Source organism: Clarias gariepinus, chromosome 2, assembly GCF_024256425.1.
Source record: "Clarias gariepinus isolate MV-2021 ecotype Netherlands chromosome 2, CGAR_prim_01v2, whole genome shotgun sequence".
Taxonomy (NCBI): Eukaryota; Metazoa; Chordata; class Actinopteri; order Siluriformes; family Clariidae; genus Clarias; species Clarias gariepinus.
Genome location: NC_071101.1, coordinates 51,946,546 through 51,974,065, shown reverse-complemented (window position 1 = coordinate 51,974,065; position 27,520 = coordinate 51,946,546). Strand labels below are relative to the sequence as shown.

At 39.2% G+C, this 27,520-nt stretch overlaps 1 protein-coding gene across 1 annotated transcript; it reads right to left on the bottom strand.

Annotated features, from left to right (window-relative positions):
- Positions 1–74: 74 nt before the first annotated feature.
- On the bottom strand, positions 75–23,315 carry LOC128513053 (putative C-type lectin domain family 20 member A). Its single transcript, XM_053486669.1, has 6 exons — positions 23,258–23,315; positions 19,304–19,360; positions 12,170–12,544; positions 3,641–3,973; positions 3,465–3,556; positions 75–773 (listed from the first exon to the last, which is right to left on the bottom strand). The coding sequence occupies exons 2-6, from the start codon at positions 19,338–19,340 to the stop codon at positions 672–674; spliced, it is 939 nt and encodes a 312-aa protein (XP_053342644.1). The 5' UTR covers positions 19,341–19,360; positions 23,258–23,315; the 3' UTR covers positions 75–671.
- Positions 23,316–27,520: the final 4,205 nt, after the last annotated feature.

The following is a 27,520-nucleotide window of genomic DNA, read 5'->3' as shown; positions in this document are numbered from 1 at the left end:
TGTATTTCAACTATTATTTTAAATGTATTTTAAATTAGATTCTACAAAAAATATCTATTTACACCTCTGTTATATTTAAAAATCACAAGACTTTTATTTTAATTCAGCTTAGCATAAAATCAAGTCCATTTTTGTTATTTACAGATAATAATGATCTGTGACCATGGCAATATTTTCTGCACAGCTCTGCAAGACATTAATTTAATTGCATCAGTTAAAAGCATTTACTTATTTTTAAATACCTATTTACTTATTATTAAATTGACTATTGTAAATTTAAAAGTAGAAAATGTCAGAGATAACCTTGTGTTTTATGTTTTGTCTGCGGTGAGGAGATTGTAGTTTCTGGTTCCACAGTCAAATTTTGTGTCACAAGCATGCAAGATTGGTTTTTTAATTAGTATTATCATTTAAACCCAAGTATCGTGTCCTTGTCTCGCATCTGCTGTCGTCATCGCTGTTTTGTTCATAGTCTGTATTTTTCTTGTTTAGGTAATTGATCCTGTTCCAATTATGTTATGTTTGCTATTATTTAAATAATTGTCTTCAGTTATAATTGAATATGATACCGACACATTATCTACACTTTCACCAGACTGAACAAAGTACTCACACTAAAATAGCTACTTTAATTTTGAGCCCCAGATAAAGACTTCTTTTATTCTGCAGTGTTAATTTCCTTTCTCCTTGTTAAACACATATCCATCTGGTTGCACTCTCCAGTTGAATGTGATGTTCTGTGCTATCCCATGATCCTTCAGCTCCTGCTTAATCTGAAAAAACAGGACTTTCATTATTTAACATGATAAATGATAGAAACTTTATGTGAAACAGTTCATTGTGCAAGCATCGACCTGGATGGCCGTTTCCCACAGTTGCTCTTGCTAACGTTTTACTTTTCTGGAAATAATAGTGTTCAAAAATCTTTCTTAGCTTAGACAAGTAACTATGGATTCTGTAAGTTGTTCCCTCTAAGAGGATGCAGCTTAGAGGAGTTTTAATTATTATACTGATTACTGGATCACTAATTCTGGAAAACTATACTTCAATTCAATTCAATTTTATTTGTATAGCGCTTTTAGCGATTTTCATTGCCGCAAAGCAGCTTTACACAGTCAAAAGAATTATTTATCACCTGGAGACAACAACAGTACAGTTTATTGTTACTCACATAATAAACCATGGGTAAGGAGAGGCACTTTAACCTTCAAGAAGAGATCTTTTGGAGCTTGTAAGAGGGAGGTGTTAAAAAGATAAACATGAAGGTAAAAATAAGGAAGGCCAAGGAGAAATACAGAAGGAAACTGGAGTGGAAACTCCCACAAAACAATGTGAGGAAGGTCTGGAGTGTCGTGAGAACCCTCACAGGTTTCAGGACAGCTGGCAGTGGGATTAAAGGTAAATGAAATAGTGAATTAACTTAAGATGTCTTTCGATATGTTTAACCCAGCAGCCCAGGCACTGTCTTCCTCAGATTCAACAGCTGTAAGTGAGTAAACGTGACACAGTCACTTCCCTCCCCTCCCTCTCCTAATTGCTCCCTACCCTACCTCCCTACATCAGTTGGGGTCCTGCTCCTTGTCCTATAGACAAACTTACCAGCTGCCCTCTTCATTTCACTCCCTCACAAATAACCAGGTGAGAAAACACCTGAAGAGTCTCCATGCAGGGAAAGCTGTCTGCGCTGATGGTGTCAGCTCCAGGGTGCTCAGGGGCTGTGAGCACCTCGTATAACTCATACAGTAAGTAGTCAATGGGAATGACTATTACCACCGTGCTCACCACCTCGGCAAAACAACAGCGGCCGAAATAAATCAGTCACAAAGTAATTCTGATGAAAAAATGAAACAAAATATGTGTCATGTGTAAATGGTTCATATGCATCTGCGTTCCATTTGCAATAAACCCGGTGTCCTCAAATATTTTAAAGGATTGGAGTATGTTTAATGACAGTCTTAATATGTCTTCTGTTTCTGTCTTATACAGGATCATTTGGGGGGGGGGGATATCACCTGGTTGTGTTATTTTGACCCAGCAGTTGGTTTATTCTTTGTCGAACTTTCTGGATTCTTAACTTCTGACTGGATCATGCTCAGAGCACACTCAGTAGCACTCACTACCAGTGTTTAATTAAATATAAAATTAAAACATTCTATTCAAATACCAAAGAAATGATTCCATTTGTAAAATAGCAGAAAAAATCAAGGATTGTGTATAAAGTGATTAAAAACAATACAACATGTTATAATAAGGACATTAAAAAAACGATAACAATGTCAATTTTAGAATCCACATAAGCTCAGGGGTCTGAGCAAAACCTCCCTGCCCTTCTCTAAATATGCTGTGTTCATGGGGGTCAGGCTCAGAAACAGGCATCTCGGGTCATTAATCCACACGTTTAGTTTAGGTTTAGTATTCAGTGCACCCCGTTTGTTCAGTTTGTATATCTGTTATGTCACAACTATATTATAAAACTCAGAAAGACCTTTTATTTGGGGTAAAGTGACGTATGTACCTAACTTTTTTCAGCTAAACCTCTGTTTCACGGAATAATCCACGACTTTTCATGAATATGTAAGACTTATTAGGCATAAAATTGAGGCTTTGAAACCAAACAATGTAAGGTTTGCAGATGTTAAACTAGCCATGTCAGATCAGAACCTAGAATACTTTACTCCCCTTCTGCATGTTCTCTAGTGGAGTTTGGCGTTCCGCAGGGTTCAGTTTTAGGCCCACGGCTCAGAGAGAGAGAGAGAGAGCGACACGCCTCAGTTCTGTGTGCGCTGCTAGTTTAAGTTCTTAGTGCAAAGTACAAATTAAAAAAACTCTCTCTCCTATAAATCCTCGGTAAGGGCATAGGCTATGAGAGGATCATAGGTTTTATTTTTAGTTTTCAGAGCCCCGTTCGTTCTCGGGTGGCTCTGCTGATGCAGTAGCTAGTCCTGACAATGTTTGAATTTTTTGGTCATTTAGTTTCATTTATTTCATTTAATAAATCTACTACAAATTTGAAGACCATAAAATATAAAATGACACAAAACCCTACATGCGTAGCTTTTTTTAATTGCACATGCTAAAATCTAAAGGCTCACTGTGTTAATGTTTACTTTGCTTAAATTCAATGCTAATAAGACTTAATCTAATTCAAATTCTACATTTGTACTGTAATCGTCGGTCTATAGTTATATAGCGCCACTCAGTGGTAATAGCCAGCAAACACGCAAACCCAAATGCTGTCGCCGTGAGACACAGAAATAAATACATTATTCCAGTTGTATATACCATCCGTATATTTTACTATGTAAAAACTATGTAGGTTTTGACCTGGGAGCAACTGCAATTTAATAACTTCCCTGTGAGAAACAATAAGGTATTCTGATACATAAATACTGGTACATAAACTGAACGCAGACCAATTGTAATTGCAGCACAGTGTATAAGTGTCAGAGCTTGGTGAGACCCACCTGCTCCAAGATGGTCACCTTTGTTGAAGGATTATTCACATCTTGAATGGACTGGACCTTCACCTTGATGATTTGTTGTTTTTCTGTGATTACTAAATGTAGAAATGTGAAGACATGACCACACAAATTTACACCATAAAACCAATCTTGATAAACATGAGAAAACTTTAACTTACGTGAATAACAGAAGAAAGGCATTATGTCTGAGCACTGTGCATCAACAGCCATACCGTTATATAAATAGCCACAATTTTCATTCCACATGGCATTATCAGGTTTTCCAGGCGTCCAGCTGATGGTGGAGAAGTTGTTTTTGTTTACCCACTTCCATCCATCTCTGATTAGACCAAACCAAGTCTGGTCAGAGACTAGTGCCAGTACATTTGAGTTTTCTGTTGCAGTTTTAATACTCGCCAGATCTGTATAATATGTTCTGCAGTAAGCCTGAGCATCAAGCCATGAGTTTGTAGTAGAAATGTAAACGAACTGCTGACTGCCAGTTTTAGTGGCTGTGGAAAAATAAAAACATGATTACCACTTTTGATAATAACATAGGTTATCATGGGCTTGCAAGACATCCTGTAATCCAACAAACCCAGTAGCAACGTTTGATCCATCATAATAAGTGAAGTTAACCTGGTTGTCAGGATTGCAGTAACAAATGCTATAACACACTGATCCACCAGGCAGCATCAAAATATTGTGTAGCAGGAAAACCAGAAAGGCCTGAGAGAATAAAGTGAGAAATGGAGTGTCTCAGGAATCAAATCCCTGGCAGAGGTGAGCTTCAATAAGTAAGAGTAGTAGGTATTACAGAGACAGGGACAAAAATGAAGAAAAAACACAGAGAGCAAAACAACATTAAAAAAGAGAAACAAAGAGTATGTGAGTGCCAACTTTAAATAAATAAATATGTTAATTTTTCTCAAACCTAGTCGTTTCTGTAGACAAGGCGTTAATTGCTGGAGATTTTAATATTCATTTTGAGAATCCAGAAGACCCTCTGCGTAGAGCATTTATGTCCATACTGGACTCAGTAGGAGTAAATCAGTGTGTAGTAGGAGCCACTTATAAAGCAGGTCACACTTTAGATTTAATAATATTATTCGGATTAAGTAGTACATTAAGTAAGAAATTTATTCACAATTCCACTATCTGAAGTTATCTCAGATCACTATCTTGTCTCAATTCAAGTGTGTCATAGTAATAATGTACGCACAGTGCCGCGCTACCATATGAAACGTACATTCACATCAACTACCACACAGAGTTTTATCAGTAATCTCCCAGAGTTCCCAACTTCGATTAGATCACCGTCTGACCCCACAGAACTCGATCAGGCGACTGAATATTTAGACTCGACATTTCGCTGTACCTTAGATAATGTAGCCCCAGTTAAAAGAAAAATTATTAGAGATAAGAAACTCGCTCCCTGGTATAGAACGTAAATGGCATCAAACTAAATTGTTAGTATTTCAAATAGCATGGAAGGAGAGCATCCTGAACTATAGAAAAGCTCTTAGTGTAGCTAGATCAACATATCTCTCCACTCTTATAGAAAATAACAAAAATAATCCTAGATTTTTATTTAATGCTGTAGCCAAATTAACCAGAAATAAGACCACTGCAGAAATCTCCACAACAACATCATGCAATAGTGAGGACTTCATGAACTTTTTTAATAATAAAATTGTAAATATTAGGCATAAAATTGAGGTTTTGAAACCGAACAATGTAATTGATGCAGATGTTAATCTAGCCATGTCAGATCAGAACCTAGAATACTTTACTCCCCTTGAAGAGAATGAACTAATTTCACTCATCTCTTCTGCAAATTCATCAACCTGTATATTAGATCCTGGACCGACACATTTTCTTAAACAGATAGTACCAGCAATAACAGAACCCCTGTTGAGAATAATTAATTCTTCACTCAGCATTGGTTATGTTCCAAAATCTTTAAAATTAGCAGTTATCAAACCAATAATTAAGAAACCTGACCTCGACCCCTGTCAGCTGTCCAATTACAGGTCAATATCAAACCTCCCCTTTATCTCTAAGATTTTGGAAAAGATAGTAGCGGAGCAGCTATGCTCATATCTACATAGAAATGTCATACATGAACTGTATCAGTCAGGATTTAGGCCTCATCACAGTACAGAGACAGCACTCGTTAAAGTAGTAAATGACCTCCCACTGGCCTCTGATCAGGGTTGTGTAACTATGCCTGTATTACTCGACCTCAGTGCAGCTTTTGACACCATTGATCACGCTATTCTTTTTCACAGATTAGAAAATGTAGTAGGAATTAAGGGTACAGACCGCTCCTGGCTCAGATCCTATCTGACTCATCGTTATCAGTATGTAGACTTAAATGGTGATTATTCTGCATGTTCTCTAGTGGAGTTTGGTGTTCCACAGAGTTCAGTTTTAAGCCCACTGCTTTTTTCCCTTTACATGCTTCCTCTGGGCAACATAATCCGTAAGCATGGTATTAGTTTTCATTGTTATGCTGATGACACACAAGTACACGTTTCAAGCAAAACCAGATAAGAAAAACCAGTTTACTAAAGTTGAGCAATGTGTGCAGGACATAAGAAATTGGATGCTAATTAACTTCCTTCTGCTTAATCCGGATAAGACAGAAGTTCTAGTCATAGGACCGCATACAGCTAGGAGTAAAATTTTAGATCACACCGTAACTTTAGATGGCCTTTGTGTTCCATCAAGTGCAACAGTGAAAGACCTTGGTGTGATTATAGATTCCAGCCTTTCATTTGAAGCTCATGTAGATAATATTACCAGGATAGCATTATTTCACCTCAGAAATATTGCCAGGATAAGAAATTTATTGTCGCTAAATGATGCAGAAAAACTAGTTCATGCTTTTATCACCTCTAGGTTGGACTATTGTAATGCCTTACTGTCTGGTTGTTCAGCTAGATGCATAAATAAGCTTCAGCTAGTCCAGAATGCAGCAGCGAGAGTCCTCACTAGAACCAGAAGATACGAGCACATCACCCCTATCTTATCTTCACTTCATTGGCTCCCTGTGAAATTTCGCATTGATTTTAAAATACTACTTTTTACATATAAAGCATTAAATGGTCTCGCGCCGCAGTACCTGACCGAACTGCTAGTGTCTTACGAACCGCCACGCCTACTTCGATCAAAGGATGCAGGCTGCTTGTCAGTACCGCGTATTATGAAAAATACAGCTGGGGGCAGAGCTTTTTCTTACAAAGCCCCAAAATTATGGAATAGTCTTCCAAATAGTGTTCGGGACTCAGACACATTCTCAGTGTTTAAGTCCAGGCTAAAAACCTATTTATTTAGCCAAGCATTTTTATAAATAGATTAGCCTTAGGTAAAGGAGCAGATCTGGGGGACTCATGGACGTAGAGTATTAGATGAACTGATATGTTTAGATGCTGTCTTCCTCACTCTCATTGATCACTCAGGTTTGTTGACGGTGAGGTGATTGTTTGCTTTCATCTCAGGAAGCCCTCATGTTTGTGTTTCCTTTTGGCCCTCCCTTTAAGTTATGATGTCATAGTTAGTCCTGCCGGAGTCTCTGCTTGCACTCTACAATTAATATACATTCACATTATACATTGTGTGACTGTGACCATACCTAACTGCTATCTCTCCTCTTCTTCTCTTTCTCCCCCTCTTTCTCTTTTCTCTCTCCTCCTGTCTCTCTCTTTCACTCTTTCTCTCTCTCTGTTGAGCTACACATGTCGTTCCTGAGCTGCCAGTGATCCAGACTCCCTCTGCCCTCGGGACCTGTCTGACCCATCCTGATGCCCCACTTCTGGCTGAAGATCTCGTCACATGGATGCCCCGTGTGTCTCTCTGGGATGCGTCTGGTGTCTGGGAATGATTCTCTCTACCTAGAAAATGGTTCTGGCCTTGACTGGTGTTGGCAACTGTTTCTCTGGGGACTTGACAGTTCGATAGTTCAGGACTGGAACTTCCTACAAGTCTACCCGGGTCTTCAATAACTACCTGGACTCCATATTAACATAAATTAACATCAGCTATTATAGCTGAACTGCCTGCCACCTAACAAACTGTATAAATGCAAATCATTTACTGCTATCCGTTATCACCCAGATGAGGATGGGTTCTCTGTTGAGTCTGGTTCCTCTCAAGGTTTCTTCCTATTACCATCTCAGGGAGTTTTTCCTTGCCACTGTCGCCCTTGGCTTGCTCACCAGGGACAAACTGAGCATTTTGATTCATACAAATTCACATTTTATACAAACTTAAATAATTCTTTTGATTGTGTAAAGCTGCTTTGCAGCAATGACAATTGCTAAAAGCGCTATACAAATAAAATTGAATTGAATTGAATTAATTAATTAACTATGTTACGTATCTGCATACACTAATAGCCATGTACAGCGTGCATGATGCATCTGAATGATCTTTCTGATTTATTCACAGAAGTAGAGATATATAGGTGCTAATAAATTCTACTACATCAAAGCCATTTGCGCGTTTATTGAAACAGAGGAGTTTAGAGGAGAAGTAAAATCTAACAAAAAATCAATGAGATTGAGTCAAAAATTCTCTGCATGCACGGTGATATTAAACCCTCTGTTAGCCACACTGTTTTATCAGTGCTTTCCATCCAAGTCTCCTGTCTCCTCTGTCACTGCTAAGCAGGTGTGAATGTGTTACCTCAGTTCATTTGTAACTGTGGTGCGAGCAAATATGGATGCCCCACTTGTGATTTGAATAAAAGAAGAGCAACGTGCAGTGATTCATGTTTTGTTATCTGAGGGTGTGGAGAAAGGATATCTGCAAATAAAATCCTGAGCGATACTCTGAGGAAGGTGAAAGCTTCTTAAAGAGAATCATTACTGGTGCAGAGACAATGATTCATCTCTACAAGACTGAGAGTAAATGGCAGCGTATGGAATGGAAACATCCTCAATCGCCAACTAAGAAAAAGTTTAAAATTCAACCATCAGCTGGAAAATTCATCATCACAGTTTTCTAGGATTCTCAAGGGCCAGAAGTATTGAAACATTAACAGGAAAAAGATCCAACAATTAACAGTACTCGTTACATTAAGATATTTATTGAAGAGCAGAAGACTAAACTTCGGATTAAACACAGAGGATTGATATCCGAGGGTGATCTCATGTGATGATGCACATCCGCACACTTTTGCCCATACTGTTGACTAACTGATGTGACAACCTCCCTATAATCCTGATCTCACTTAAGATCACATCTTACATTTTTACCTGTTTGGTCTCCTGAAAGCAGCCCTACAAGGACGAAGAATCATTTCTGATGAAGAACTAAGGACAGCCATGCATTCGTGGTTTTCAGCTTAGCCTAAAAACATTGTTAATAAGGGAATATAAAAGCTTGTTGACAGATGTTTTATTGTTTAATGTTTAATTTTTTTGCTGGTCCTCGCGGAAGCTTGCGAACCTTACAGAACTTCGCGGAACGTCGGCGGGCAATCGCGCTGACTCACGGTGCCTGACGCCTCATCTCACCGTGAGTCAAACCACATAGGTGAGATAGGAGTATTAGTGTTTTACAATGTTACAAAGATATGAAAAAGGTTTACTGTACAAGTTCTCTCAGGTTTTAGAACAGAATGTGACTATTTCCACAAGAAAAGATGTTAGCATATAATGCTAAACAGTTGATTTCAATGGCATAGAAATTGTCAATTACAAACTGTTATACAAATTGTTTTACAGATCTTAAAACTGCTGTAAATGTTATATACAGTATTTTACACAGTGTTTAATATTTTGATACCAGTGAAACATGAAATAAAAGCATGTTTCACACCAAAATGCATTATGTATTCATTTCATTATAAAATGTTTTTTATATTATTAAGTAATTTTCCTTAATACATATGAGTACCTTTAGTTTTATCTGCTTAAACTAAAAAAATGATCATTCCACTAATAACGTTATAATCATTATGTATCTGGCTAAATAATTTAGAATGTTTTACATGATTTATTCAAGTAAATTCTACAAAAAAAATCAAGCCTTAAAAACTGCTTAAAAATAATACTTGCAAGTTTGTTACCATATTTTTTTTAAGTAGATAGCACATAAGATTTTTTACAGTGTACTTTGATATACTTTGTATAAGTGCTTTGAAATACAAGCACGCTTAACTGTGTAACGGTTAACCCCTAGAGGGCGCCAAAGCGCCTGGGTTTGTTTTATGTTATAGTTTTGTTTTAGTTGGACTTCATGTCCCAGACTGCACCTCGGTCAGGTGACATAAGGATTCACCTGAACCGAGGTAAGCTAATTAAGTTGATTATAAAGAGCCTGACTGAAGTTCAGTCAGGCGTCTAGCTTTTGTTGTAATTCATATGATTTATGTCGGTGTTTATTTTATGTGTTGCTTTAATAAAAACCATTCTTGAAACGCCAGCTCGCCTCCTGCGATTAGGCCACCCAAACACAGACACCGAGGTAAGAAACGTGACAGAAAGCTAGACCTTAAAAATGGCATAGCGGAGGTCTTTCCCCTAGATTGTTTTTGGGGGGGAGCAATCACCATCTCGCCCGAGCTGGCCGAATGGATACAGGACAGCGAGGAGCAAGGAGAGAGGGAGCTGTTGCAGAGCTGGGAGGGCTGCAAGCTCGCCGAACCGGCGGACTGGCTGGGAAACAGCGAGGAGCAGCGAGAGACAGAGGCGCGGCAAAGCTGGGAAGGCTGCAGGCTCGCCATCCGGCGGACGCCGTTTAGAGGTGAGGCAGCTGAGGGAAGCAGGTTCCCACGCTCCGACGAGGAAGTACGGGCCAGGGAGGTCGGGTACATCGGAGGCGAACGGGAACAAGAGCCCGAGGAGGAGCGAGGTAAAAAGGAGGATGGGACCCGGGAACTGCTCAAGTTCTGGGCAGAGGTGAATGGGGAGCGCATTCGGGGCCTGCAAGAGCAGGTGGAACAGCTCCAGCACCTGCTCATCCGACTCCACAAGAGCCAAGCAACAGGCTCTGAGCTTCCTCCTTCTCAGCCTCTCATGGACAGCGAGGACTTCGCGCTTCTTCCTCCTCCGCCGCCTCTCCTCGACAGTGAGGACGTCGCGCATCCTCCGCTGGACAGCGAGGATTTCGCGCTTCTTCCTCCTCCGCCGCCTCTCCTCGACGGTGAGGACGTCGCGCATCCTCCGCTGGACAGCGAGGATTTCGCGCTTCTTCCTCCTCCGCCGCCTCTCCTCGACGGTGAGGACGTCGCGCATCCTCCGCTGGACAGCGAGGACTTCGCGCTTCTTCCTCCTCCGCCGCCTCTCCTCGACGGTGAGGACGTCGCGCATCCTCCGCTGGACAGCGAGGACTTCGCGCTTCTTCTTCCTCTGCCTCCCAGCTTCGAGGACATCATGCCAGCTCCTCAGCCTGGCCTCGGGGACGTCACGCTTCTTCCCCCGCCTCCCGGCTTCGAGGACATCATGCCAGCTTCTCAGCCTGGCCTCGGGGACGTCACGCTTCTTCCCCCGCCTCCCGGCTTCGAGGACATCATGCCAGCTCCGCCGCCGCCGCCCAGCTCAGCGAGCGTCGCTCCAGCTCCGCCTCCGCCGCCCAGCTCAGCGAGCGTCGCTCCAGCTCCGCCTCCGCCGCCCAGCTCAGCGAGCGTCGCTCCAGCTCCGCCGCCGCCGCCCAGCTCAGCGAGCGTCGCTCCAGCTCCGCCTCCGCCGCCCAGCTCAGCGAGCGTCGCTCCGCCGCCGCCGCCCAGCTCAGCGAGCGTCGCTCCAGCTCCGCCGCCGCCGCCCAGCTCAGCGAACGTCGCTCCAGCCCCGCCGCCGCCGCCGAACGTCGCTCCAGCTCCTCAGCCGCCGCCGAGCGTCGCTCCAGCTCCTCAGCCGCCGCCGAGCGTCGCTCCAGCTCCTCAGCCGCCGCCGAGCGTCGCTTCAGCTCCTCAGCCGCCGCCGAGCGTCGCTCTAGCTCTTAAGCCTTGCATGCGGGCGTGGATGACGCAGGCTTGCCAGCCCTGCTCGCAAGAGGGGATCGACCGCCTCGGTGTTGGGGGTCCGGACTGGGACCGCTGGGGGGGGAGTCCGGGTCCTCCGGTAACGCTCCGGAGGAGCGTTTTTTAGGGGGGGGTACTGTAACGGTTAACCCCTAGAGGGCGCCAAAGCGCCTGGGATTGTTTTATGTTATAGTTTTGTTTTAGTTGGACTTCATGACCCAGACTGCACCTAAGCTAATTAAGTTGATTATAAAGAGCCTGACTGAAGTTCAGTCAGGCGTCTAGCTTTTGTTGTAATTCATATGATTTATGTCGGTGTTTATTTTATGTGTTGCTTTAATAAAAACCATTCTTGAAACGCCAGCTCGCCTCCTGCGATTATGCCACCCAAACACAGACACCGAGGTAAGAAACGTGACAAACTGTATGTTTCTTTTCTTAAAGTTTCTTAAAATTCTATAGCCAGAGTGCAGATGAGTTTTAACTCACAATCAGAATTTCTCTTAAATAGTAATCAGGTTCCAAGACAACTATTAAAGCATAAACATAAGTAAAATAATTGCATCAAATATCAATGTTTGTAAAGATTGGTTGTTTGTTATTATGGGCTTGATTAAGTTTGATTGAGTAAGTAAGCATATTTAATGAGAATATTGAAAATGCACTTACAATGAGTGCATTGTAAGTGTTTCAATTAGGACATCTTTAGGACATCAAAAATAAAAAAGTAGTTTCTTACCATCAAAGCAAACAAAGGGTCTTAGGTGGTAACATCCTAAATCAGTCCACTGCAGCTGATTATCTATCGAACCACACTGTTCTTCTCCATGCCAGTTGTTAGGTTCTGGTGATATCCATGCTGTATAACTTCCAAGTGGAACATTTCCCATTGACCAGTGCCAGCTGTTGACATCATTGTACATTCCAATCCAAGCACTGGAAGTGAATTTTTGTCTCTGTATTTCATATTGAATGTGGACCATGTTGTCAGCGCTTTCAATGATTGCCAGGTCAGCGTGATTGGCTTTGCAGTAAGCCTGAGCATTGTTCCAGTTCATGCTCTGCTGGACCAGATAGTACTTACGAGGGACAGACAGGATGAGGGGGAGGACTCCTGTGGAGAAGAGTTTTATATATTTCAGTATGGTTACTTTTTTTTCATGTGTGTAAAACACAGAACTACATTTAAAAAATTAAAAGTTTACATAAACTGAATACAGTATATCGCTAAATACCCACATTTACATTTAGGCATTTGGCAGACATTCTTATCCAGAGCGACTTACAATAATTGCTTTGAAGTTTCTGTCACTGGATAGATACTTTCACTAGGTTACTAGACTGTGTTACAGTCAAACACAGTTAGAAAGGTTTTTTTTTTCCTGCCATACAGGATGAGATGTCTGGCACACATGCTGAGATCCGGCTGGTAACCTGAGTGTCTGAGGGAGGAAATGAGAGAATACTTTGCGTGTCATCCATGCGATGATATGACCTTATAAAAGAGTAATAGAGAGGGAACAGGAGAGGACCAAGTACTGAGCTCTGTGGGACACCCGTAGAGAGTTTGCATGGGGCAGATGTGGATCCCCTCAATGTCACCTCATATGACCTTCTTATGTCACCTCATATGATCTTCTAGGTCAGAAGCAAACTATTGCCAAGCTGTTCCACAGATTCCAAGACTTACGAGAAGTACGAGTACAGTGGTTAATCAATCGGACTGTAGGTCCTACCGTCGCCGCGCTCGGCGGTACCGTTTGGCTTTGTGCGTTTGCTGGCTTTTACCGTTGAGTGGCGCTATATAACTACAGACTGACGCCTCATGCCTTAGTTCATTCTCTGCTGGATTAATGAGACACGGAGTTTTAGAACTGCACGTAGTAGCGGATAAAATCAAGTAAAACATTGTAGTTAAACAAATTTATAATCACAGAACTAAAATGACGATACAAATGTAGAATTTAAATTAAATTAAATCTTATTAGGATCAAATTTAAACAAAATAAATGTTAACACAGTGAGCCTTTAAATTTTATCACGTGTAATTAGAAAAGACGCGTGTAGGGTTTTGTGTCGTCTTATATCTTGTGTTCTTTAAATTTATAGTAGATTTATTAACTAAAATAAATGACCATAAAAATTATAACATTGTCAGGACGTTCTACTGCGTCAGCTGATGTTGGTCATTCAGCCCCGCTTGTGTTTGTGCGTTATTATAAGAATGAAATGCAGTAGACTGTTATGATCTGTAACGGATTCGACCCATGTTGCACGGGCGGCACCATAAAGCACGGACACGAGGAGAGGTCTTACAGGAAAAGGGTAATTTATTTAGGTAAAATGGGGAAGGAAAGTGTTGAAGGAGGGAGAATGGAAAGAATGGGATAAAGGTTGTGCATGTGCAGTTCCGGGGGCTGTGCCACACTGGCATGCGGGCACACAGCTGACGATAAGTGTTGGTGCGCGGAGTGGCAGAACTGAGCACGCGGAGGCAGCGCTCCTGCACGCTCCCTCGTGACGGCGCTTCTCCCGCTGTCGATGGCCGGCGCGAGTTCTCGCTGACGCAAAAACCTAACCACACTTTTCCTCTTCGGCAGCGGGGCTGCTAGGGCGGGCACGGTGCGGGAGTGAAGATGCCGCGGGAGCTCGCGCAGCTCTTTCTCGCGCTGTCCTCAGCGCGGAGATCAAAGGGCGGAATTCTAGTGCCCTTGTTTAAAGTCCCCGGGGCGCGTCACATCTTCCCACTGACATGCTTCTTTCATATTCTCCATTACATCACGTACTTCCCAGACCTCAGACAAACCTCCGCGCCTTGCTTTTATAATGCGGAGCAAGCCCGAGATCATATTAACGTTAATTATCGCCAGCCGGCACAAATAGGCGGCTGCCGTCCCTTTGCTGCCTATTCAGGGAGCCTACGGAGTGAGGGAGTAGTTATAGTAGATTTGGGCGTACACCCATCACACGCGCACGCCGTGGCAGATCATCATAATTGTCCTAAACTTGTATTTCATAAGGTTTTCCGAGCGGTGGTACAGCGCAACGGGGGTCATTATTTACTATTAAACATTAAACGAATTTACAAAACTTAATGCGTGCGATTAAGCGCTGATTCTACGTAGGAAAGTAAAGAAGAGGATCCTGATGCTCAACATTCCGGAGACCAAACCCCATTTAAATTAAATTAACAAATATTGCATGTAAATAACACTAGCCCACGTTTAAAACAGCATTTTATTTAGATTATAAAAAAATAATCCTGCATCTGTTTTAGGTGTTCCAGCTGCCACTGTTCTAGAATTTAAATCAAATCTTATTAGGATCAAATTTAAGCACAATAAATGTTAACACAGTGAGCCTTTTGATTCTATCACTTGTAATTAGAAAAAAAGCGTGTATGGATTTGTGTCGTCTTATTACTTGTGTTCTTTAAATTTATAGTAGATTTATTAACTGAAATAAATTACCATAAAATTAAAACAGTGTTAGGACGTTCTACTGCGTCAGCTGATGTCGGTCATTCCGCCCCGCTTGTGTTTTTGCGTTATTATAAAAATGAAATGCAGTAGACTGTTATGATTTGTAACGGGTTCGACCCATGTTACTCAAACAACTCAGTTCAGGTGTAAGTAAATGTCTGTGCTGTTTGGGGGAGGGACGTGCTAATGATTTGGTCGGCTCTGTGTGTGTGTGTGTGTGTGAGAGAGAGGGGGGTGTCGCGGTGGTTGATTATTCAGTGAAACAAAGGCTCAGCTGAAAAATGTTAGGCACATCAGTCACTTAACCCCCAATAAAAGGTATTTGAGTGTTTTGATAGTTGTAATATAACAGATGCGCACTGAATACTAAACCAGGCACGGAGATTAATGAACCAAGATAGCCCCCATACCCGTTTAAAAAATAAATAAATAAATAAATACCAAATAATATTATTGTGTATAGACTGATTAAAAACAATGCAATTTATGCTATCATAAGGAAAATAACAAGTTCTTCCATTCCAATGATTAAAAAAGGTAACAATGTCAATTTTAGAATCTAGAATCCAGGAGATTAAAATTACACAAATTGAAATCACTGAAAGTCTCCAGAAGAGCCTCAGATTCAAGAGGTTTTTAAAGTGGGGAGAAGTGCATTTCAGTTCCTCTGAATGTATAGGTGAGAACAGCCGATTCACACCTGGGGAGGGTGAATAATTTGTATTTGAATGTTGTCTGGCATTGTAAAGCACTATAGTGACACTAAAAGAACAACCCAGGATTAATAGGAATTCTTATACCGCATAAACATTATTTAGCACAAAAAAATTCCTCACGCTCGGGAAAACTATGCGTGCGGTTGAGCGCTTTTTAGACTATAGAAAATTAAATCGGAGGGTTTTTATTTAGACTATTAAAAAAATAACCTGCGTCTATTTTTAGGCGTGCCAGCTGCCACTTTTTAGTTAGAAGTTTTCAATACAAAGCTTATAATGCCCACATGACATGACGGAATAAGGCACGGCTGGTGATGATTGGGGTTTGTTGGGTTACAGTGGATTTTACTACGCGGTGTGAGTGCAATGGCCATCCGTCTGCTCGCGCTGACTCTGCTCTCCGCGGATGGCCCCCTCCCACCTCTCGCTCCCTTGAAGTCCCCGGGGCGCGTTCCATTTGCCCTGCTTGCATGCCGCACTTCCGCGTTGTTGCACGCGCGCTGCATACACAGCGCGTAGTAAAATCCACTGTAGCCCAACAAACCCCGAGTATTTTATAGCGCGGGGTGCAAGCCCGGGCAACGATAGCAACGATAGCTCACCAGTCATGTGTAATTCTGCGGTCCCGCTGCTTCGCATGTCTGAAGGGGAGGCCGCCTAACTAGTGAGCGAGGAGCGATATTGATTTGGGCGCACGCCGTGACAGGCTGAAAAAACTGCTGTCAGATTAATGTGCAAAAACTATATAATAAAACTATATAAGACTACATGCCTTTATAAGACTTAACTTTTATTTAAGCGCACTCACAATAACGAAAAAACGTTGTGATTTTGTAAGTGTTGTGATTTTGTAAGTGTTGTAAGCTGTGCTGCTCTGTATTGTTTTTGGTGAACTTAAGCGCGTCAGAAAATGAACGCAAACGTTTTTTTTAAAGTCTGCTTGCTGTTTTCCCGACGCGTTCATAATCATTAGTCTACTTCTGCCGGTGCGCTCTGGAAAACTTAATGCATGCGGCTGAGCGCTGATTAAAACTATGGAGTAAATTAAAGAGGAGAATCACGATTCTGAAGTCCTAAGCCCAAACCTCATTTAAATTAAATCAACAAATACTATAAGTAAAAAAAAAAAACAATAGCCCACGTTTAGAAACCGTTTATAAATTATTTCCGACATGAGTTGGCCCGGTGTTATGCGCAGAGCGCCGGGAGATTTCCTGAAGCTCAGAAATCACTGGGCATTTTTTCTAAATAGCCGCTATCTTTAACAACTGATGGAGGTTTTGAGCTGTATACACACGCATTCCTGCCTAAACAACTCTTAAAACTACACCTGTGACACAATAACAGTAATATTTCAAACATTCTGCAGGCTGATATTTGGAGAAAGGAAAGAATAATGAATAAACCAGTTGTTGGGTCAAAATAACCCAACCAGGTGTTCATTTGTAAACTACATCTCATATGAGCCAACATGAGCAACCCAACAATGTGTTTAAAGTACCTGAAATAATCCAGAACTTAAATAACAATAAACAGATACAGAGATACGCTGTATAACGGTCACTGTTGTATTTACGGCAACGAGCGAAAATGTCACTTTGCGCCACCTGGCGGCCATTTTACGAATGACTTTGAAATGCAACTAATTTATTTTGGCCGCTGACGTTTTCACGCGGCGGTGAGCGCGACGGTAATAACCATTCCAATTGATCAACTACTGTATATAATAGAATCTTGTCGTTCACTGTGTCAAATGCAGCTGACAGGTCCAGAAGAATGAGGGCAGAGAGTTCTTCTCAGTGACTGACAGAAGGGCAGTCTCTGTAGAATGTGCCACTTTGAATCCAGATTGGTTCCGAAAATTAAGATTGTTCTGTGAGCGATAAAGAGGCATTTGGTTGAAAACAGTCCTTTCAAGAAAATTGGAAATAAAAGTAAGAAGTGTTACCAGGTGATAGTTGCTGACATCAGCTCGATCCAGGCAGGGTTTCTTAAAAATGAGAATAACCCTTGCCTTCCTAAAAGCAGCAGGAACATGACCAGATAGTATGGAATGGTTGATGAAGGGAAGGATTGGGATTGGGTCTAGTAAATAGGTGGTAGGATTGGAGGATGATATGATGTGCTGAATATCATCAGTTGACAGTTTGAAGAATTCTGCTAAGGGAGGGGAGAGAAGGTCCTAAAGTTCTGGTGTAGAGGTTGGGTTGGGACCAAAGGACTGATGGATTGCTGTAATTTTCCCATTGTAGAATGTAGTGAAGTCATCAGTAGTCAGAGAAGATGGGGCAGGAGGAGCCAGTGGGTTAAGTAGTAGAGGAAAAGATATTGTGCAGTTCCAGCAGAAGTCACGTCACATTAGAATTTGAAGAGAAAAGTACAGTAAGAGACAAGCTGGGATTTCTTCCATCTACTCTCTGCAGTTTTTTAAATCATTTTTGTAGTTGCACAATACATTGGATAGCCATGGAACAGGACAAGAAGTCATTCTTAGTTTAGAGGACAGAGGGCATAGGAGATTCTTGAACGAAGGGAGAGAGGAGAGTGTCTCCTGATAGTGTCCCAAACACTTCTGTAACTTCTGTTTATATTATTTAAATGGTTTAGCTCCCACATACCTAACCAGTCTTTTGATACGCTATAATCCACCACGTCCCTTAAGATCACAAAACTCCGGACTTCTGGTAATTCCCAGAATTTTAAAATCTACAAAAGGGGGCAGGGCATTTTCATATTTGGCTCCAAAGCTTTGGAATAGCCTTCCAGACACTGTTCGGGGAGCAGACACGGTTTCCCAATTCAAAAGTAGACTCAAGACAATGGATATCAAACCTGACATTTACACATGCACCAAGGGTGGCGGCAAAGAGCACAGGCAGAGCTCAAGCCTTTTATCTGCTCTGGGATATCCGTATGCCAGATTAAATATCCTCTTTAATCTGGCATACGCGTAACTCATCCCATAACCTCATACTCCAGTACACCTATCCTGAATGGCAACTACGCTAATTCTCTCCATCTTTTCTGTATTTTTCTACCCATCCTGAGACATCTGGAGATTGTGCCAGCTTCAGTAGACAAAGGCCAACCCTGCAAGGTTTCTAAGGCATCTTGAGAAGGACCTGCTCCAGCTAGATTCTGCTTTATGATGGCTGGAGCTACACATCCTGCTCCTGTGCTTCCAGTGATCTGACCCCATCTGCCCTCTGCACCTACTGCTGAACTGAATCTACACAACTTCTGATATATTGAACTTTCACCTGCACAACACACTTGATGTTATTTCTATCTGTTATCACCCAGATGAGGATGGGTTCCCTGTTGAGTCTGGTTCCTCTCAAGGTTTCTTCCTATTGCCATCTCAGGGAGTTTTTCCTTGCCACTGTCGTCGTCACCCTTGGCTTGCTCATCAGAGACATTTCATTCATCATTCATTCATTTAATTATTATCTAGACACATTTTTCTCACACATACACACTTCCAAATATTTTCTTTTCTTAAAAAAAAAAAAAATCTTTTTTTTTTTTTTTTTTTGTGAAGCTGCTTTGGGACAATGACCATTGTTAAAAGCGCTATATAAATAAAATTGAATTTAATTGAATTATTATAACTTTCGTAAATCAGATAAAGTCATCACACACACACACACACACACGCACACACACTTCTCTTACCTGTGAAAAATAGGAGTGTGAACAGATGCTGCTCCATCACTAAAGTGTTGAATCCAACTAGGAGATAAATGAAAGATTAAAACAGTAAAACAGTGACTTTAGCAAAATAGAAAACAACCAGGCCCATCCCAGAGCAGATAAAAGGCTTGAGCTCTGCCTGTGCTCTTTGCCGCCACCCTTGGTGCATGTGTAAATGTCAGGTTTGATATCCATTGACTTACAGTAGATTATGAATTTTTTTACGATCAATCAGGAGCGAAGTGAGAAATGTTTGTTGGTTTGAAAAAAGGATGAAAAAACAAAGTGTAATGGTCAGATTAGTTATAAAATGAGAGTAACACTATATAGAGGTCTTTATCTTTAATGATGGCGATGTTTTGAAACGTCAGTGAAAAATTGGCATTAAAAACTGCTGTATCTCCATAACAATGAGCCGGCTTACAGAAACAAAAAACAAAACACTGGAGACAGTACCCAACAATTTGTAGTAAAGGAGCATCAAGACACATGTCACATTCATCACTTAATTGACACACATGTCCAGGACCTCCAAGTATTAGGACTGGATGTGTGCACATGACCTGAGAGTATACCACTAATCTTCTATCCATTTCACTGTGTTCACAGACTTTTTTTTTTCTCTGAAGAAGAATTGTATTAAGAATTCCAGTAGGTCAACTCTGGCTTGTTAAGGTGACATCAACGCATGGACGGCATTACATTTTAATTTATATTAAAGTAATCGTTATTTTAAACAAAAGTAAAACTGAGAAATTGTGATGACCAACCTAATGACACCTCTCTATCCTAAAATATCTTCACTAGATTTTGGTTAACTACAGAATAGATTTTAAGATATTATTGCTTGTTTACGTTTTATTAATTAATAGCTTACTGCCTTTGTAAATATTTGAGCTTCTACATCCTCACGCACTCCCTAGATATACTAAGCAGATGCTCTTGGTTGCTCCTAGGTCCAGACTAAAGTTCGAAAAAGATTGTGCTCTTACAGTTATATCACTTAAATATACAGAGGTGAGTGTAACAGAGTACTGAGTGTAACAAAAACAAAAACAAAATTACAATTTAAAAACAAAATAACAAATTTATAAACAGAATAACCAAAACAAAAACAAAACAACCAAATCAAAGAAATAAATAACAAAACAAAACAAAAAATTCAAAAACAAAATAACCTGATTTTACCAGTGTGTAGCTGTGCAGTGGTGTGAAACTGCTGGCTATTATGCATAAATGTGTGTTTTGTTTATACTTTCAGACACACCTTAATAGCAGGTGTTCAAAGCAGAACTAATGAGCTGAATTGTGAACTAATACAAGCTCTGCACTTTTTATACATACACTGGGGGAAATAAGTATCTGATCCCCTACTGATTTTCTAAGTTTGCCCACTAACAAAAAAATAAAGGGGCTATAATTTTTATCATTCGTTTATGGTAAAGGATTGAGACAGAATATCAACCAAAAATCCAGAAAAAGCACAAGATAGAAATGTTATAAATTAAGTACCATTTCAATGAGGGAAATAAGTATCTGATCCCCTACCAATCAACAATAATTCTGCCTCTCACAGACTAGTTATGTGCTCTTGTGGTGCACATATTAAAGAAGTCCTATTATGCTTTTTCAAATATGAACTTTTATGCAGTGTGTCATGTAGCTGTATGTGAACATAAACTATTTGACAGTGCACGATAAATGAAGTTTTTGTCTATTAAAAAAAAGGCTCACATTTACCTAAACGAGTCGTTAGCAAATCTATTTTTTCGTTGTTACGGATCCACGTCACTCCGTAACATATTTGCATAATGTCCGCCCACGTTCTACGTCGCGAACAACTTGCCCGCCATCTTACAATTAACGTCACCACATTCTTGTTAATGTGACCGAGCATTTATGCCGGGTTCGCTTAAACACTTTGTAATATAAAAAAGCAATAAAAACGAAAGCAAACAAATCCTTTTGAACTTGGCAAGCCCTGAGGGTAAAAATTTTAACGCAACATCGACACAAAGATAAAAGACTCGATTTTTATAGTCATATATGTCATTTAGTTATGGTAATGGGTGTTTCGTTTTCCGACACACGCTGTAGCGGTAGACCAATCATAAAGGGCCGTGCCATCTGACCAATCACAGCAGTGAGGGCTCACGGAAAGGAGGGGTTTCGAAAGACTGAATCTTCGAACTGCTTCACACAAGTCGTTTACGAATCATTTAGAAATGGGGTAAAATTAAATCTATTTTTGGAGAAAACTAAAGTGTTTTTTGACTTTTCATACATGTAAACCTGTTTTAAGAGACTCAGTAAGCAATATTAGCAACCTTTAAAATGGCATAATAGGACCATTTTAATTTAAGAAGGTGCTCTTAACAACAATGTGGTATGTTGGCAAGACCAAAGAGCTGTCAAAGCAAGTCAGGAACAAGATTTTAGACCTGCACGAGGCTGGAATGGGCTACAAGACTATCAGCTAGAAGCTTAGTGAGATGGAGACAACTGCTGGAGCGATTATTTACAAATGGAAGAAATACAAAGTAACCATTAATGGCCCTATATGCAAGATTTCACCTTATGGAGTAAGAATAATCATAAGAAAATGAGGGACCAGCCCAGGACTACACGAGAGGAGCTTGGGAATGATCTCATGGCAGTTGGGAGCTCAGTCACCAAACAAACCATTGGTAACACAATACACCTGCATGGATGTTTCAGCACAGCAAGGCTTCCCCTCCTCAAGAAGACACATGTACAGACCCGTCTGAGGTTTGCCAATGAACAGAGAAAGATTGGGATAAACTGCTGTTGTCAGATGAGACCAAAATAAAGCTCTTTGTCATCAACTTGACTTGCTGTTTTCGGAAGAAGGAAATTACTGACTATGACACTAAGAACACTACAGTCCCTACAGTCAAGCACAGAGGGGGAAACATTATGCTTTGGGGCTGTTTCTCTGCTAAAGGTACAGATTGACTTAAACTTATGATAAAAATAAGTGGGCAAACTTAGAAAATCTGTAGGGGATCAAATACTTATTTCCCCCACTGTATGAGAGAATATATACAGTATAAAACCCTTCCATTTTACCTGGGTATAATAGCATAAATTATAATACGTTTAAAGGTAAGTACTGTTGTACGTAAGTAATATCTGCCTTAATAAATCTCGATTTTCACTCAATTGCAGGTTTTGTGTACTTTGCCCACCTCTGCTAAACAGTGGAACAATTGATCCCTCATTGTACATTAAGGCGGCACCCATAGTTAAAACTATTCTCTTATTGACATTTACATCTAGCTGATATATTTTAGTATTTTTATTATTCATATTCTGTTTAATTTTTATCAGATTTAAATTTTTATTACCATACATTTCCAGTCAAAAGTTTGGACAACCCTTCTGATTCCATCACCATTGCTCATGTTTATTTCTCTCTACACTGTAAAACAATACTGAAGGTGTTTTGAAATGTACAGTATCGCTGTAAAATGTAAAAAAATAAATAAAGAAAGAAAAGAATAAAGAATTATATATTATATATATATATAAGCAAACTTCCTAGTGCCAAACACCACCACACTCCCTAAACGCCCTGCAGAGACATGCCCTTAGAAGCCAGAGCTGCCCAAGTGGAACTCAAACTCCAGTTGGTTATGATGTTATGGCTGATGGGCGTAAATAGAAATATCACACAGCATTAGAATGTCTAATGTAATTTAATCAGTGAGTCTGATTTTATGCTGTAGCCTGTGGTTCTAAAACCTCAATCCATAAGTCTGTTTTAAACTGGAATCACCTGCTGGTGTAAAGATCTCTGGACTGCCCTGCTCTAAACAGCACAAATACACTAGACACGATAATTATCCCACATGTAAAGCTCTATAAAACACCTCCCTTAATAACTAGTAAATAAAGAAAAGTACTGAAACACACCTGAAATGTGAAAGCAGTTGCACTGACAGTGATGTAGCTTTGTGGATCTCAGGGTCCTTTAGAGATGGTCTGCTGGTTCTCACTAATTGAGGTAATATTTATATTCTTTTGAACTTAATGAATAAATGCAAATCACTTCCTCCCTCTTCTTTTTTAACTTTACAAACCAGATTGTATGCAAATCTAAAAAAGACGGGGCATAACTGAAAAAAACAGAGGACTTAAAAATGTTGATCACTCATATTATTCATGTATGATCATTAAACACATACAGCACAAAACAAGGTCATGACAGTAAAGAGTTACCATGAAAACAGCCTCATCAGGACAGGTTTGGGAATCTGCAACACTATTTATTTATTTATTTATTTATTTATTTAACAACCACAGGGTCATCTACTAACACAAATCTAACACAGTGATGAAAGGCTATATATCATAAATATCCTGTAAGTATTCCAACATAAATAAATATAGAGAAATTAAAATATATAAATAACAGCAGAATTTTGTTTAGACAAAGTGACTAAAACATACTTTTTTTAAATTCATGTTTCTAGAAATTTATCATTTATAATTTAAAACACGTCACATTTTTTAAAAATACTTAAAATTGTAATTAAGTTTTAAATGAAATACTATAATAAAAATAAATACACTTTAACAATAAATACACTTCTTCTTATTACACAAAAAAAGGTTACAATAACTTAGATGCACAAGCGTAGGCTTTTGTAAAGTGTGTGACTGTGCTCAGAATCAATTTATCGCATTCAAGCTCATATTCATAAATAATCATACACTTCTCTTAAATCATTCTGATTAACCCCTAAATAAAGATCAGCTGTTTCTGTGAGATTTTATTGATCTCCTCCTAGTCTCGGACACATGTAGGATCTTGTGGTGGAAAAGTATCGATTCGGCGAGGGTGTTAGAAAGAAAGTCCAAAATATCAGAAGAGTATGAAGGTGATCTTTAACAAATAGGAAAAAGGGTCAAAATGGTGACATTGGCAACAACAGAAAGTCCTTCCAAAATGATGCAAGGACAAGAGGACGCCTGATCAAAAAGCCTGCCAAGAGACATGCGTCACCTTTAAAGGGACTGCAAAAACATGTGGGAAGTATTGTTTACTTCCTGTATGTGCCAGTAACTGCCGCAAATACATATTACATATTAATAAAAATAATAAAAAAAGAAACTCTGTACACAAATGGATTATGGTGTGCAAACCTCTGCAGTTGGGTCATTGTATTTTTTTTCTTTGCCCCAAAGTGCATGTTTTCCATTTAACTCTTATTGGCTTCTTTTTCAAAGTAAACATGGAAGATGACCTGACATGGTGTATCATGCGTTCCAAATAACTTTTTAAAAGCGAAGCATATTTGTTATATGCACTGTAACACTACACACATCTCCATGTGGAAATCTGGCAAATTGCCTTATGCAAACCTCTCTGTCCCTTTGTCCTTCTTAACATACAACCTTGATTAAAACAAATCGGAGCTTGAGTGGAAGTCTGTGACACAGGACATATGCATTAGGGGTGCCTTAAAAAAGAAATATACAAATACTTAATATTTAACTGAAACTTAAAATCAGATATTCTGAGTACTTTATGTGGATGGATATTGGATTTTACAGTACCAATTTTCCAACAGGTACTGTACGTTTTTAAGTTTATGTATAAACACATTGCACTTATTACAACAAGCATGTTAGCCTAATAATTAGTGTTACAATCCTAAAAATTTGACATGCATTGCTACAGAAAATAAAAAAACACCTTTTCATTAGAGAAGGAATCAAATATTGTAACATGTAGCTTTTTTATACATGTCACTCAACAGAGCCAATTAACACGATAGTTTATTGTGGAAGACGAAGGCAAAATCCCCAAGCTCTAGCCCCCTGCTGAGTCGGCAAGAAATGGCTTTTAGTTTAATGTCAAATCAGCGTTTGAAGCTCCGTCACATTTTGCTCCAAATGGACAGAATTAATATTTGCGTATAACGAGTAAAATTAGCACACACGTACAGCTGCGTGAAGGCCCCCCTTAATGAGTGTGTGAGCATAGTGATATAGTATTATCCAAAGTGGGAAATACATGTCAATATTTACAGTGACATTAACATACTGTATTCGCATCGACTTTAATCATGTAGCACTTTTAAAATTCATAAGAACACTTAAAGGCTAACAAACATGATTAATACAGAATCGAGAAACAGGGGAAGAATCACAATTATACATGCCACACATTCACTCATTATATTCAACAACTTATTTTTTTCCTTTTCTATCAATAATGATTGTATTTTATTATTATTATTATTATTATTATTACTAGTAGTAGCAGTAGTGGTGTAGTTGTATTCTTTTTCGTTTTTTGCCTTCTCTTATTTTCCAGTAGTTTTCATCATTAGTGTCACTTTGACTCCACAGTTAAATGTGGGTTTGTTTGTTTGTTTGTTTGTTTGTTCGTTTCTGTATGTGCTTGATTCTGAGCATTGCCATATAAGTGTATGTATTTCACATAATGTTTTTTTTTGTATTCTGTCTTAACCATTAACCCTGAGTGTTCTTTATTTATTGTTTTGCGCAGTATTAAACTTCATGTAACATTGTGTTTTACTTTGTCCTTTGTCCAATGACCTTTTTAAAAAAAAAAAAAAAAAAGCTGGGGCAGCCAGTTGAGATGAGGATGTGTAAATACCTGAACTGAGAGCCCGGTATAACAGAGCAACCAGAGTCTTCTCACACACATTTACAGGCCAGCAGTGTGTAAATGAAGATTCCCTAAAGATTGATAAAAAATTCTTGTTTGTATAACGTAGTTACTAAAAATTAGCAATAAAAATTTGAATTTTTAAATTGCTTATTTTTATAGACTAACAATGACAAAGATCTAAATCTTAACACAAAAATGAAATTCAGACCTCGGCTCAAATTAAACTTTATGACTGGACCTTCTTAAATTTTAATTCAGGACCCCTACACTAGATGTTTCACCATAATTTTATTACTTTGACAGTGAAACTGTGAATGTCTGACACTTTTAATGTAAAAATACAGTATATTCAAAATGTTTTCAGCGTACTTCACAATGATCTATGTTTGATTAATTTTTTTCTGAAAAGATATGTGGAGTATCTATATGGCTTTGTTGGATCAAGCCTTATTCTTTTTTTGAGATTCTTTTTATTACTTAGTTTTTCTGTCCCTCATGAATCCCAAGCTCTTACCACGCTTACTTTTCTTTATTTTCACACCACTGCCTCCTTAAATTCAAATTTTATTTGTCACATACACAGTCATACACAGTACGATATCCAGTGAAATGCTTATACGACGGCCAGTGACCTTAAAATAAGAATTTAAGCTTATAATAAGAAATAAATAGAAATAAAAGAAATATGATAGAAAATAAATTTAACTAGGATAAAAATTGAAATAAAAATAGAAATATACTGTACATAAAAATAGAAATAGAAATATACTGTACAATAGACCATTTAAAAATTTAGAAATTTGGTGAAAGAAAGAGCGTGTGCAAATATGCATGAAAAGTGTCTTATTAAGGTGACTTATTACTGTACAATAGACCACTCGCGCCTGCAGAGTAAATCGGAAACATTCCTCAGATTTTTTTGTCTTTAGACCGCATTGTGTCGTGTGTGTTTACAAGCAAGCTAAAAGTAAAGAAAAGTGTTTACTCACAATAAAATGGCAGAGTTTACATTCACTCTAAAAAATAAAACTGTGCTGTACTCAATTTTTTTGGTGAAACATTTTTACACTTAAAAATATTGAGTAAACATAAAAAAAATATAAAAATCATGTAAAATATACTTCATGAATTGAGTACAAGTCAGTAAAAAAATTAAGTAGACCTGAATAACTATATTTAGTACAATGATGTACAAAATCGAGTAAATGTAATGAAAAGTAGAAGTTAATGAAAAGTGAAAATGAGTAAAATAATTTAGTAGATATAATTGAAATGGAAGGTAGAAGATACTGAAAATTATACTACTATTTAACAAACAAATGTGCTACATTTACTAAATATTTTAACTGAATAAAAGAAACAATACACACATTTTCATTTTCATTTTAATTAAACATTTATTTGCCAAATTTGACAAGACATGAAGTCTAAACTCAACCTGGTTTACTTTGCAAATGACTTGTAACAAGATCATAAACAGAGAGCTGGATTTATCTTATCAGTAAACAGTTTCACAAACAATACTTCTGCCA

Coding starts and splice junctions, on each gene's coding strand:
- LOC128513053 (XM_053486669.1), bottom strand. CDS start 19,340: ATGGAGCAGCATCTGTTCACACTCCTATTTTTCACAG. Junction 12,545..19,303: donor CACACTCCTATTTTTCACAG/GTAAGAGAAGTG, acceptor TCTTCTCCACAG/GAGTCCTCCCCCTCATCCTG. Junction 3,974..12,169: donor ACCCTTTGTTTGCTTTGATG/GTAAGAAACTAC, acceptor ATTTTTCCACAG/CCACTAAAACTGGCAGTCAG.